General features: G+C 48.2%; 1 protein-coding gene across 3 annotated transcripts in view; it reads right to left on the reverse strand.

Moving 5' to 3' along the window:
• The window catches only part of ZMAT4 (zinc finger matrin-type 4), a 55,782-nt gene that overhangs the window by 11,624 nt on the left and 29,523 nt on the right, over positions 1-14,635 (reverse strand). For 2 of the 3 annotated variants that reach the window (XM_051640847.1, XM_051640849.1), the window contains 2 exons: positions 9,462-9,618; positions 2,691-2,918 (listed from right to left, as the gene is read on the reverse strand). In XM_051640847.1, the coding sequence (XP_051496807.1) occupies positions 2,691-2,918; positions 9,462-9,618 (385 nt within the window). The remainder of the gene's footprint in view (positions 1-2,690; positions 2,919-9,461; positions 9,619-14,635) is intronic. The other variant, XM_051640848.1, reaches the window with a different exon arrangement.

Consider the following 14,635-nt stretch of genomic DNA (forward strand, 5'->3'; position numbering starts at 1 on the left):
TGTACAGGGAAAGTCCCGAGTGTACAATGAACCCCACCAAAACAGGACATGGAGAAAGGGAACAAACTGCAGAGGGAAACCACAGGCAACAATCCCCTTCAGAATACCAGAATGATAGTATTTGATCTCTCAGGAGCTGACCAAAGCTGCCAACCTGGCTGGAACTGGTGTCCCAAAGCACACCCAGCCCAAGGCAGCTGGAGCTAGGTGTTTGCTCCAATGGGAAGGTGGTCCCAGCAGGATCAGTCTGCCAGGAAATGCTATGCCCTGTCTCTATCACATCGGCCTTGGCCTCCCCACGACACACCAGCATTCCCTACCCTGCATCATGACATGTACTCATGTAAAATTCACCGTGCTCCTAAATCCATTAAATAAAATATTAACAAGTCAAGTCATTAATGTCATTCTGCATAAAATGCATTAAAACACATTCCAGGGGAGCATTTGTTAAATCACTTTTTACTAACCAAAAGTGACAGCACAGAATGAAAAGTATTTATAAAGCATACAAAGAAATTATGAGCTGAGAAGGCAAGTGAAACTCAGCTCTTTGCTGATTTTCCAATATAGCATCTGCAACTATGACAATTTACCTGAAAATACAAAGGCTTCAGGTGACAACATCCCTGCTCAGCTGTCCCGATTCTGCAGAGGCTGTGCATTTTATTTTAGGCATTCATTGTAATCCCCTTGGGAGGCACCAGCTTCTGCTCCAGGCTCTGGTGCTTTTTTTGTTCACCAGGGACCAAGTGCCCCAGGAAGAAGACCCACATTCCTGGGGTTTACAGGATCCCATCTAATCAGCTTCAGGCACATGAGCCTGACCCTGAATCTGTCTCCATTGCTACATAAAATCCAGGTTTCACTGACAGGCAACAAAGAGAGCCCGAGAGGCCTTGGAAAGTGGTTTGTTGTCACATAAAAGAGGCTGAAGCACCAGTTACAGACATGGAGGACCAGAAGGAGGGTCTTCTGCTCATTTTGTTCATTCAAAGGTGGACGTACAGGAAAGGAAATGGGAAAAAAGGAGGGGACACAGTGAATCTGCTGAACAAAGCCAGACTTTCAAACACTCGCCAGCCTTCAAAGAGAGAGCATTTTGCTGGGGGTTCTGCTCAGCACCAGCAATGAGCAGAGGCCCTTATTAATTAAATTCTCCATGAACAAGCTGTGTCACCACCGCTGTGAGGCCTCTGCCCCTGCAGAGCCCACCCGCCTCAGAGCAGGAGCAGAAGAACTCAGTAACAGGCAATGGCAGGCAAGAGGAAAAAATGGTAAAATGTGACCTGGCGGAGCAAACACGCAGTTCCCTTTCTGTGGAGGGCTGTGGGAAGAGGGAACTGCCAGACAGAGCCACCATGGTCACCACAGCTGCAAATCCCAACCACACACAGAACCACTGTAATAGGAAAATCAAGACAGGCCGAGGAGTATGTGCAGCCCTCCGACTGCAACTCTCCTAGGCACAAGCTAAATGAATAAATCACTTCACAACTGATTTATGTACAGTTAATGACATCCTCAGCCACTCTCGAGCTTGGCACAGTTCAAAGTATTAAGCACTTCCATGTTATTGTCCCAGGTTTTATTTCCCTGCATATCCTCAACAGCGGGCAGTGACTCAGCCCCATGAATCATTTATGGCACCCTGAGTCACACTGGGTAGCACACAAAGGATCTGGATAACCATTACAAGGTTTACTTGAGATCAAGAAATGTACAACATGCTGCATAGTCATTAGTATTTAAAGAAAAATTATTTCATTTGAGAAGTTGGGGGAAGAAGGCATTTTAAAATGTTAATGTGATGTCTTGCTGGCAAACCAGGCCTTCTTTCCTGCATGGTTTTGAAAAACAAACTTGCACTTTTTCCTCAGCCAAGCACACTGTGTGCATACAGGATTATCATCGAGACCACAGAGAAAACTTTCAACAGGAGGCTTGTACCTCTCCTCCTGTAATTACACCTCTGTATTAACAAGGTGCTTTATTCTAATTCAGTCTCAGTGCATCCTCCACAGGTATAAATTAGCACATCTCCATCAACAGGCACCATGTGACTCAGTCAGCCCTTCAACTGGGAGGGACTGGGGAGTACCAGGAGAGACCAGGGGGTACTGAGAGGGGCCAGGGGTGCTTGGAGGCTCCAGCAGCTGCACCCACTGGTCGGGGCAGGGATGGCCAGACAGACAGACAGCTGCTCTCCCTTCAGTGGGAACACAGAACTCACGTTGGCCATGCCAGCAGCCACCACTCGGTTCCCCTGTCCTGCTTCTGACCAAGGGCCATTGCTGTGTTGTACATCACTAATTAAACCACCAGGCAGCAGATGCCCTGCTCTCCCCAGGGAGATGCAGGAGTGCTCTGCTGCCAGCGTCCCCGTGTCCCCGCGGGGCCAAGGCCTCCTCTCCCACCTCACAGGGCACAGGCGCGTGTGCCAACGGACAGGACCGTTTCAGGAAGAGGCAAAAGAAACACCTAGGAACTGACTTGCAAAGGGTGCTGCTAGAACTGCAGGCTACCATCTGAGAGGAGGGGATTGGGTTTTGTGGTAGCAGGAACCTCCCACAGCAGGACAGCACCACGGGTGCCCCTACACCACTTGACCGCAGGCACGGGCTGTCCCGGGATGCCACGGGCTGTCCCGGGATGCCACGGGCTGTCCCGGGATGCCACTGGGCTCTCACCTCTCAGCTCTCCCAGGTCCAGGGTCTTCCCCAGCTGCTCCAGGAGGTCGGCCCTGGCCGCGTTCTTCTTGTGCTTCTTGCCGTCGTAGTGCTGCTGCGCCATCAGGGGGTTGTTGAACCAGGCTGCGCAGAGCTGGCAGTACCGGTCCGAGTCTCGCCGCTGCGGCGGGGACGGCACCGCCGGGGGACTGTCCGTGTGCGGCTGCTTCAGGGAGCTCAGAGGGGCTTCTGGAACGGGAAACGTTCAGACATCAGCTCTTCCAGGATGGTGTTGCTGTCTGAGTAGCAGCAGACCCTGAGGCAGATCCCACATTAGACACCGGGAATCATTAGCAGCAGTTACGGGGTCCCGCTGGATATTTTGGATGGTACTGCTTGGAAATCTACCATTTCCCTTTTAAAAAAGCATCAGGAAAGGATAGCGCAGGACTCTTTCCCAACTCTCTGAATTTCATGAGCTGGGAAAGGAGGATGCTCTGGCTGCAGTTACATGTCTCATCACGGTTGTGACTAAACCTGCTAAGCTTATGCTGCTTACATTGCTACTTCCAAGAAAAAATGCCAGTGGACAATAAATAAAACATGCAAAGCCATCTCCTTCTCAAGACAGGCAGATTTTTCATTGTCTCAGAAGTCTTATTTTGCAATTTCTTTGGTCTTGGAAAGAACAGGGAAAGCTGTACTAATTGTAAAGTATCCCTGATGAAAAAATGTAGTCCAGTCATTCAAATAGCTTCACACTGTGAATTGAAGAGTACCAGCAACCCACCACTTTAATTTAATCCCGTTTCCCTGCAGATTCACCAAGAATACAAACGTGATCCCCAAATAATTGAAAAAAAAACAACCCAGGTGGTTAGTCTTTACATGATGGAGCTGCACCTTGTTTGCCAGTTTTCCTGCTTCATACAGCATAAGTCACAAAGCCACAGAAAAACAGTTTAAAGTAAAATAACGTTCAGATAAGGCTGGGATACAGAAATATACAACGACTAGCACTTCATTATCACACCTCATTCAAAAATTCCCTTTTATGTGGTTTTCCCTTTCCTTTCCTTTTCCAGATGAAATGTCTGCAATCTAAATAATTAACAACCCTGTCTCTTGGAGAGAGCAGGCAGGGCTCTGGGTGGCAGAGCAGCTCCTGTGATCCCGAGGCTCCGTGCTGCCCCAGCTGAGCTCCAGAGAGAGCAGGGACTGACAGGTGATGAACCCACCTCAGGGTCCAACACTGGGAACAGCAGCCGTGAGCAAACGGATATTTTCAGACATTTAATTATGACTGAAGCCCACTATGACTGACTCCACAGCTCAAGAAAGTTAAAGCTATAAATCTTCTGCTGTCCTGCTCAGGAAGGGATGTCTGTTAACTTTCCTCAGGGAAATTGTATCTTACATATGACGTTACTTACAACCTTTGCAAGGGTTTAAAAGCTTTGGTTCTTTTTGACAGCTGCCCAGGTATCTGAGTTTTGTGGCCTGGGCAGGTTGAGGAGCCATCACCCTCCTGGCCAGGCTGCTGGAGGAACATCTGCAGAAGTGTTTCACCACTCCTGCTGTCACTAGTGCCCTGCCCAGCACCAGCCAAACAGGCTCTCCTGGGGAATAGTTAACAAAGCGGTGCCACAGCTGGCTCCTGTGGAAGGCATTTCTTCTTGTTCTGCTGTCTCACAAACCACCTGCTTGTTTGGATTCATTTCACCCCACCAGAGGATTCCTCTGCCCAATCTCTGCCTGCCCCGCACCTACCCATCCTACAAACAGTTCACAAACCAAGCACAATGGCAGCAAGGAAAACCTTTTCCTTTGCCCCAGCCCCTGATGTCCCTTGCACTCATACAAGTCCTGAAAAACTGCTCCCAGCAGAGCTGGCAGGCTGCAGACTGGGCACCGGCAGGACCCAGCTCTATTTTGTTCCTGAAAACAACTTTTCTAACACCTACAGTTCCAGCACAAGAGATGCTGCCCCAGTCCTCCCGAGGTGCCCTGAACACAAACAGAAGTGCAGGGACACCAACAAGCAGAGCCAGGGCTGACACACGCTCATTACACAGAAAATTAGGAACTAAGAATATTGCCTGTCCAAACGAAGGTCATGCAGACTGTGCAGATATTTGACTCACGGTGACCAAACACCACTCACCTATTCCTGACACGCTTTTGCAGCTCCCCAAGGAGCCTCCCTGCAGCAAAGCACCAGTGCCAGGAGCTGCCCAGTGCAGGGATGTGCCCCCTCTGACCATTACACCGGGACCAGCTCCTTGGACAGGGCTGAGCAGCTCCCAGGCATGGCCAGGCTCTGGGACTGCTCTGCAGAGATGTTCAGGCATCTGGACCAGCATAAACAACCAGTTGTTACAGCAGTCCAGGAGCTCGATGGTACATTTGACTTGCTGCTCTCCAGGCCCCAGGCTACAAAGTTAAATCTATCAGATCTTCTGGTTGGCTTTCTCCTTGGCTCCATGTCAGCTGCTGCCAGAGGGGAACCAGGGAGGCTGAGGCTCCCCATGCTGGTGGTGTCCACAGGAGTTATCTCTCCTGCTCTCTAAAGAAACTGAAGCATCCTCTGCTGCTCAGCCACCCACCAACCCTGCAGCTGAGCCCCCCTGGGGAGCCTGGTGCCTTGTGCTCCTCCAAAGGCAGCTCAGGAGTGGTGCTGCCAGGGGACCAGCACCAGAGCCCCCCATGCCCTCCTCAGACCTGCTCCAGGCCCACCACAACCCATGGGCTGCCCCTGGTCCATGGGCTGCAGCCCCACAGCACAGACCCTGCACAGACCCAGCACCAGCCATGAGGCAGGGATCTTCTCTTAGCACCTACAATAAAAATCTTTCCCTGTACGGCCACATTCCTCAGGTTCCATTTCCAGCTGCTGCTAGTCCTAGGGCGTGCTGAACCCAGCCTGGCAAATAACAAAAACATCCCGTGTCTTCCCAATCCTCCTGAAGAGAAACAGATTAAAGTTGACTTCTCCCCGAGTGTGGATTTATCATTTTGATGTGTGCTGCCTAACTACAACAGAACGGAAAATATCATCATTCCCTGAGCAGCAACACGAAAATTAATAATAAACACTCACAAAACATCAAATGTTAAAAATGTTTCTCCATCTAAACCACAAACATAAAAGCTGCTACTTTGACTATTTCAAAATGCTAAAAGCTCATGACAGTCTGCCTTTCGTTCCCTTTTGCTGTGGGAGGGAAGTGAGAAAGTCTTACTTTGCTGCAAGAAGCAAAATACAAAGTTAGAAACACTTTGGAGCTCTGGCAATGAACTAATGTTTGACTTATTTCTCACATGCAAAGCTTTTTATTCATAGCTGTATTTAAATGGCACCCAACTTCTTCTCATTGCCACTCTCCAGGAACTGTGCAAGAGAAAGTAACAGCCACGACAACGGGGCACTGGAGAAATTCAGTTTTCTTCAGAAAAATCTGAGACTAAGGTGGACTCCAACTGCTGCTGGAAAGATCCAGGCACCCAAACCCGAAACCACTGACCATGTGCCCTTCAGCATATGTGAAACACAAACCCCATACAAGGAACCAGAGAATCAGCAGGTTAAAAAGCCAAGGTAACATTTCCTGCCAGCAAAATCACATCCTTATCCCTCACCTCGAGTGCTCCCCTGGCAGCACCAATGCTGAACGGCCACCTCCACCCTCCTGACATGGCACTCAGGCCTTCTCCCTCCAACTCTTTGTGCTGTAACTCACTGCTGATGGGGTGCAGGCTGGCAGAAGATGTTGGAGATGACCAGGGAAATCCATCAGTGAGTGTGGACACGAAGCCTGGGAGGGCCACAACCTTACGGAGTGGAATCAACAGTGGAGATCACAAATATTCACTGTAGGGATGAGACATCACCTTCCCACTGGGATGAACGTGGCTGTTGGGGACTTCCCTATCTCCTGACAGCACCAGCAGAGCCACCCAAGCTCTGCACCTCGTAAAGAGGAGACAAACTTTCCAGCTCAGGCACCAGGAAGCTCTGGGGGTGGTACAAAGCATGGCTCTGCTGCGGGAAGGGTGCTGGGCAACAGACACCTCTGGGGCAGCAGAAACCCTCCCTCTACCACATCCCAGCTGGAAAGGGATGGGAGCTGAGATGCAGCCACAGTGTCCAGAGAGAAGCTGCTCGGCAGCGGGACCCTCGGGAAGGGTCTGGCCACCAGCAGCAGCTCCAGGTCCCATGGCAGCCTCACAGCCCAGTGTGTTCCAGAGCCAAGACCTCTGGAAACCATGACCAGGAACAGAATTCCAGCTATGGACATTTTTCAAATTTTCACCTTCTCCAAGAATATTACAGATTTTTCTATGCTTTCTATTTTTTAAACTGGAAAACACTGCTCATCAAACAACTCAAGAATTCCTCCTAAATTTCCCCTGCAGTTTCAGCTGCATTCATTAGTCTTCATTTTGTCCCCTAAGCTCATTTTGTTACTGTGCAATTCGAAGACATGTTGAACTCCACAGAGGCAACTGCACATCTGTGTGAGTGACGTGACTCCAGCAAGGACAGCTGGGCAACAACTTCACAGATTCCTTCTTCCCTCTACACACGGACCTGCTTATTAAGCAAATGCACAACACAGAATTTTGCAACAATTCAAAGTGGCAGAATAAATTTTTGTGCAAGGCTGAAAATAAGACAGGGCAATCTGGAGGTTATTACCTATTTTTACTTGCCAGTTGCCACTAAAATACCTTTTCAGATAAACTGTGTATGTTTAGTCTCGGCCATAATAACAGCACTTGGGGAACTTTGAAAACATTTTCAGTTTGTGTTGTTTTTTTTAAATCCAAGTATTATGATGGTTCCAATATTTGTATAGAGTCTTTCTCACTTATTTTGCTCACACATGACTAGGGAAACACCAAACAAAATATTCAACCCGTGTAACTATTGGGAGGATCGTGGTGTTATGGTCAGAACAGCACTGTGATCTCTCTCAAACCAATTCCCAGACCACCAGCTCCTGCTCCTCCGTCACAGGACGAACTCCCAGGTCCCCAGCCTAGCAGGAGGGGTTGGACCCATGGGCAGCAACACATCAGTAATTATCAGTACCTCTTAATTGCTGCAAGTTAGCAGCTTGGTTCTGAGCAGATGAATCCTATATTAAATGTTATTTACATCCTCTAAGAAAATTGGAGGGAGAAGGAACCATGACTCGTCCCACCAGCAGATGATGTGGAAAGCACCGGGGACATGACGCTCCTCCCAGAGCACCCAGGATGCTCAGGGATGTGCACAGCTGGCTCTGGAGCACTGAAGCCCCTGAACCTCTGTCAGACAAATAAGAATCTCCCTGGTGCCAGCTGTGAAGGACTGGGGGAAAAACCCAGCAGAAAAGCAGAGTGACTCTGCAGGAAGCCCAGAAACACATGGTGTCCAAAGGGCACATTTCTGAGAACTGCTGGAAAGCAAGGAGGTGCTCACTAATGTGTTGCTGCCACTCAGCCTCATCAGATGGAGTGTCCAGGAGAGCTGCAGGGTCCTGGAGTTGCTCTTTCCCAGCAATTACCAGAGCTGAAGAGCCCACTACCCTCGGAGCAGGCAGGGCCGCTCGCTCCTTAAAACAAGTGAGATCAGCCACCATCTAAAGTGGTTCTGGTAACAGACAAGGGGCAGTCCATGCATCAGCACCAACACTCTGCAAAGTTAAAAAAGCAACAAAATACAGGCAGAGAGAGCCAACCCCCCCTTAGTTAATCATGGCTAGGATTTATGCACATGGTGTCAGGCAGGATGTAAAATACATGGCAAAAATCACCTTCTCTTCTGACTGAAGTGCTACTGGGAAGAATCACAGAATCACAGAATGGTGGGGTTGGAAGGAACCTCTGGAGATCATCCAGACCAACTCCCCTACTAGAGCAGGATCCCCTGGAGCAGATCCCACAGGAACATGCTCATGTGGGTTTGGAATGTCTCCAGGGATGGAGACTCCACAGCCTTCCTGGGCAGCCTGTCCCAGGGCTCTGTTATCCTCAAAGAAGAATTTTCTTATATTTAGGTTAAACCTCCTGTTTACCAGTTTGTGCCCACTGTCCCTTGTTCTATCACTGGACACAGCTGAAATACTACTGAAACATCTGCCTGCAGGACCACAGCCCAGTTATCCTGCCTGGTCAGCATGAAGAACATTTTGTTTGAGTGTCCTCTGGCCCGATGAGCACAGAGGAAGTTTTGTTTTGCAGTATATTAGTGGCTTGTAGGGACTTTATCATTAAGCAAACAATAAGATGGTTAAATTACCCGATTCCAACATTTAATTTTTTTAAATGTGAAAGTTAATAGTCTTGTATTATTGGAATCACCGTGGAGGAAAGCATGAGTGCCCATCTGGGCAAAAAATCAAAAGACAAACAATCCAACAGTTTTTAAGGACTAGCTTTCCCTCTAAGCTAAATGCAAATGATACTTTGTTCCATACAGTGACACGAAAGGTTTATTAAATGTATTAGCTGAGCTGTCAAACAACTTCTGATAATTAAAGTGAGGCTTGGCTGTTAGTGCCCAGAGGAGAGATTGTCTTTCACCCAGCAAAACATTTCAGTAGCATGGAGATCCCTGGTGCAAAGGCCAGCCTGGCTGATCAACCACAGATGTACGTGAACAAAGCAGATGATAATAAGCATCAGCAAATTTAAGGGCTGTTATGACAGCAACACAAAGGAGGAGCTGCTTCTGCCAGCCTCCATCCCCCAGACATCCCTGCTCCCCAGCACCCGTGCCCCGTCCTGCCCCAGCTCTGCACCTACCTGTGGCCTTTAACGGTGGTTGTTCCCCTAGCAACAGTTTTAACCTTTTGGCATGGATTTTCCCTTGGTAATGCGATTCGGCCACCACCGCTGAGGTAAAGGACATGTTACAGAGTGTGCAGCATTTGTTCTTATCCACCGAGTCACCGTCACTGCCCTGGGTGGAGACAAAAACACAGACTTTTTAAAAAGGTGTGTCAGCCCAGCAGGGACAGCCACAGAGAAGGAAGAGAGGAATCCAGGTTGTCATGCCAGGGCCATGGTTTCCAGGTTCCTTCCGTGTCTCCCCCAGACCCGCTCCTGCCTGGTCCAAGCCCTCCTCAGCCCAGATGGCTCCGACCCCCCCAGGTTCTCCACTCTCACCAGCACCAGGAGCTTGGCCCCTCGCTTCCCATTCCCAGGACTCATCCCTCACCCCTGCTTTCCCTCAGCCTTCGTTCCTACTCCCTGGCTGATGGAGTTGTATGAATCTGGTGCTGGCCTTGCCACCAGACACAGAAGGGTAAATGTACAAGCCATGAACAAGCAGGGGAAGAAGCACATTTGCACCATTAGTCACAATTAATTTTTCAATCCATGGGAATAATGGGAATCACCTTAGGGTCACATACACATGGTCTTGCTTTTCCAGACATCTCAGGATCTTGTGCTGGCCACTGAGCATCATTTATAAGTGATCTCTTTTGAAAACATTCCTCTGTGCAGAGCAAGACCTTTCTAAAGCCAGGGCATGACCCACAGCATCAGGTGGTTAGCATCCCAGCTCCTCCCTGGACAAGCTGGTCAGAGCTGCGCCCTGTGCCAGGGCAGAACTCCCTCCAGGACAAGCCATCTGGAGACAGCCCTGCACTCTGCCTTCTTAAAGCAAGTATTCTAGCGTACAGCCAGAACAGAAAACAGTCTGCTCTAGAAGCTGTAACCTCAGTTTCAGAACAAGCTGTAAGTACATTCCTCAGGTCATCCCTGTGCAAAGCTTCAGGCAGCATGGGGGGCTCAAAACCAGCCCTCAGGACCATGTCCCTGTGCTCACCAAACTCCAGCACAGCTGGAAACCAGGACACTTCCCAAGCCCCCTGAACACCAGGAACACCCCAGGCTGAGCCAGCACCACAAGCCCTGGAGATGCCTCTGAGCCCCCCAGCACCCAAGGGGCAGAAGAGGGCTCTGTGATACCCAGGGGAGCAAACCAACCACAGTCAGCACCCAACCCACTATTTAAGGTCATTTTCGCTCCCAAAATAAGCACAATTAGAAAAAGGACTGATTTTCATCACTTGTTGTTGTTAACTATAAATCAACTTAAACCTTAGGGAGAAATCTCAGGGGGTGATAAGTACTGTTCTGAGTATAATTTGCACTTCTTTTAAATATGTGTCTCTCAAGATATTTTATATCTTCAAAGGGAAATCACTTGAAAGTTAAGAGCAGAGTAAAAGATTCCCAGACTCTATTGATCATCAGCGGTGGCAACATATAAAGAGCCTCCAACAGAGCTTGTTTGAAAAGCTGTTACACTTCAGTGTTTACGCACCAGGGTCTCTTCCTCTGCCTGGTCTGCTCCTCAGTGACAGTTTTTCCTTTCCAACCTACTTTCAGGGATAGAATACAGCTCAAAAATACAAATTTAAAAAGGCAACCACCCTCAGACCCCTCATTTACAGCCTAAGCTCCCATTCCCACCAAGCCACAGTTTGCTGTGCAGCTTTTCCAAGTTCCCCAGGTCTCCAGGCAAGTGCCTCAAAGCCTGGCTGGGACCTGGCCACCAGACAGGCACTTGCCTGCAGGACAGGGGTGTCCCCAAAGTCCTGGTCCCTCCGAGACCCCCAGCACACAGCACAATAAGCTTGAGTGTTATGAAGCATCTACCCAAGTCTGCAGCACCCCCAGCAGAGCCGCCCCCCTGCCCTCTCCACCACCCAGACACCCTGTTGCGAGCTGCCCAGGCACTGGAGGCCAAGTCCAGCACTGAAGGGTAATTATGGGGTAATTATGCCTTCTCATTTGTCAGTGGCTGTTTTACCTGTAACTGGATGGGCTGGAGGAACCTGATCTGGGTGTATTTTGCCACCCGGTGAATGACTCCTGGTGACAGGATTGTGCAGGCAGCTGGTAAAATAGCATCATGTGTCCATCAGGATGTCCAGGTGAGACAGCGGGGGGAGCCTGAGACAGGGCACAGGGCTCAGCTGACCCACAGCCCACTCTCCAGGGATGCTCTGCACCCCTCTGTGCACCCATCCATCCCCAGGGATGCTTTGCACCCCTCTGTGCACTCGCTCACCCCCAGTGACGTTCTGCACCCACGGGTGAACTCATCCCTCTCTCCTCACCACTTCCCTTGCTCCTACACCCAGTTCCGTCTGCAGCAGCAGTAAATAGGCACTAACATCTCGATTTAGTTTCCACAAAACCCACACGAGCAGCTCTCTAACCCCATGCTGCATAAACCCAGCCAATGTGCAAGGAAATTTTCTAACATTTGTTTTTGCAGCCACCTCCAGACAATCCCTTCTCGCTGACTTTTTCAGAGGTGCAGCATTGACAGGGGCGAATGGTCTCATGTAAACTGAGTCACATCAGAACCTTCCACAGTCTCAGAGATAAAACATCCACTTCCCAGTGCTGCCATCACTCATCTTCCCTCTAACTCTGTAGCCATGCCACGCCAGCCTAATTTATAGGGCTTCTCTTCGTAATATTATAAACTTCAAAGCAAGCCTTGCACATCCAACAGAATTAACTTCATTTATTCAGATGCCTGTTAACAAGCTGCTAAAAGGCATAATCCTCATACAGAGCCAGGCAGTTACCATCTTTTGCTGGGTGTTTCTTAAGCAATCCTCAGGAAATACAAGGATTTTTATTTTGCAGATACCAATCTGCTGCCTTCATTTCCTAGGTTTTACTAAGAAGTAAAGATTATACAAACCTTTGAAATACAGCAATACAAAACATAGTACTCAAAGCACTGCAAAGTATCTTTCAAATCTGAGTTAATTTTCTACACCCTCACAGCAGCTCCCAGCCAGTCCCAGCCTTCCTTCAGAGAACAAATTCCAGTCTTCCATCACAAATTCCTTTCATTGAAACCGACATCTGACCACTTGGTTGAAAAACTCTGGTCAAGTACAAAACACACAGTAAGAACACGGGCTCTAAACCCAGACATTTCATCTGTTTCAGTGTAATTGCCAAAGGTTTAAGTTGCAGCATGCAATAAATTGTGCACCAGAAGCTACAAAAACTGATTTCCTTGCTCACTGGGGACTGAAGCCTCCCAGGGCACCACTTCTGCCCCAGAGAGGCAGAGCTTGTGCCTCAACCACCTCCAGCACTGCCTTGCAGGACAACGTTACCCTCAGCAACAAGCCTCATATCCTGCTTTCTTCCCTCAAATGTTTATCTTTGCTATTATGACTCCTTTCTTTTTCAAGGAAGATGATGCTGGTTAAAGTAATTTACTGTCTTATAGTACAAAGAGGGCTAGAAAGATTTTGAAGGGAAAAATGTGTTTTGTAGCACATCAGAATTTTTCATCATCAATGGGGTCCTATTTTTTATAGATAGTGAGAACAGGCTGATTAAATCAATCTACCAACACCCTGGACTTAAGGATAAGACTCCTGATTTCAGCAGGGTGCTGACACAGGCTGCAGCCTTCTCAGGTTACTTTCAGCTGAAATGTTAAGCGGATATTTGAAAGGAAAGGTCAACAATCCCTTAGCACACCAAAGACAGGAGACTTTTCCCTTCCCCCACAAAAAATTAAAACAATAACGAGCAGCCCAACAACTGCCTTGTTATCCAGTGCCAGACTAATTGTATAAGCCTCCTACTTCTTACTATGAAAGGCTAATGGGTGTTTTGGGAGTGCAGAGTATTTTTATAGTCCTCAAATAACAGCAAACACTACCCTGTGCCTCCTGGAAAGGTCAGGCACCAAATGCTGTTTCTAAGCTGGTTGTGTTGAGCAGCTACAACTGCAGCAGTTTCTCCTTCCCTCTGCCGTTGGAGAGACAAGGTGTTGAGGACTGAGGTCAAAAGGATACAAATCAAATGGCATCCAGCCATGTAACCCTGCAAGCTTTGACAAAAACAAAAAAAGCTAATATTCCACTTCTAGTTGCAGATGTTTCTACACAGAAATGTAATTGTTTGTCACAGACTGTTCCCAGCACTGGGTACAGACGTGTCCCTGCACCAAGTGCCCCAGGCTGGACGTGGCAGAGAGGTTGCCATGCAGCACTGGGGGTGTGCTGAATATTGCTGTTCTCTCTAAATGCAAGGCCTTGGATAATATCTGATCAGCAACAGGCCTACTTTGAGCTGTAAATGTTGGCAGATTTTCCGTGCTATATTTTTATAACATAATTTTAGAATTTAGGTCTTGCATAGCCTCTCGTTCACCCAGTGCATGAGGACTTGTTAATTTGTCCCCTGCTAAGGGCTGCCTGTGGCAGAATCAAGCTTCAGCAAACATAGAATTACATTACCTCTCCCTGCTGCCTTTCATAAAATAAATAGGAAGCAGTTCAGCTTTGACTTATCTGGGCTCTGTTTGGTTCCCTGTCCACCGTGCCCTGCACTAGGATGTACCTGCAGCCACATGTGCTCTAGTTAGATGTAATGAAGCTCATTAGAGGACCATGTTTCAAATCTCTATGTGCATGTCCACTGTACCTTTCACATTCTGTAATTAATAACTCAGTAAAAAGACACTGAGATTCTGTTGTTAAGGGGTAGATTGCATCTTTAATTACTCTGTGTGCAACATGAAAGTTCCACTATAATTTTAATTCCTGTGTGAAGGATCTTTCAGATTCCTTTGGCAAAACTTGCATGCTTCTCCCTTTAATTAGAAGATATTTCACTAAATATTGATAGCACTAAGCCACAGTCACACTCCCATAGACCTGAAATTATTTGGATGCTATCTGCTGGGAACCTCAGCAACAGTGCTCACACTAGCCCCGGAACAGGGGAAAGAGCTGAATGAATAATTCACTGTGAATCAGTCCCTTATAAATTTAGTCTCCTTTTATTGCCTGACAAATGACTGTGAGCTGGCCCAATTTCCTCACATTCGTTTATTTATTTGAATGCAACTGAGGAAACCAATTGCCAGTTTTTAAAACTGCAGGCTGACCACAACCCTGTGTGAGGAGCCTTTTGGA

The sequence above is a fragment of the Apus apus genome, chromosome 26, assembly GCF_020740795.1.
Source record: "Apus apus isolate bApuApu2 chromosome 26, bApuApu2.pri.cur, whole genome shotgun sequence".
Taxonomy (NCBI): Eukaryota; Metazoa; Chordata; class Aves; order Apodiformes; family Apodidae; genus Apus; species Apus apus.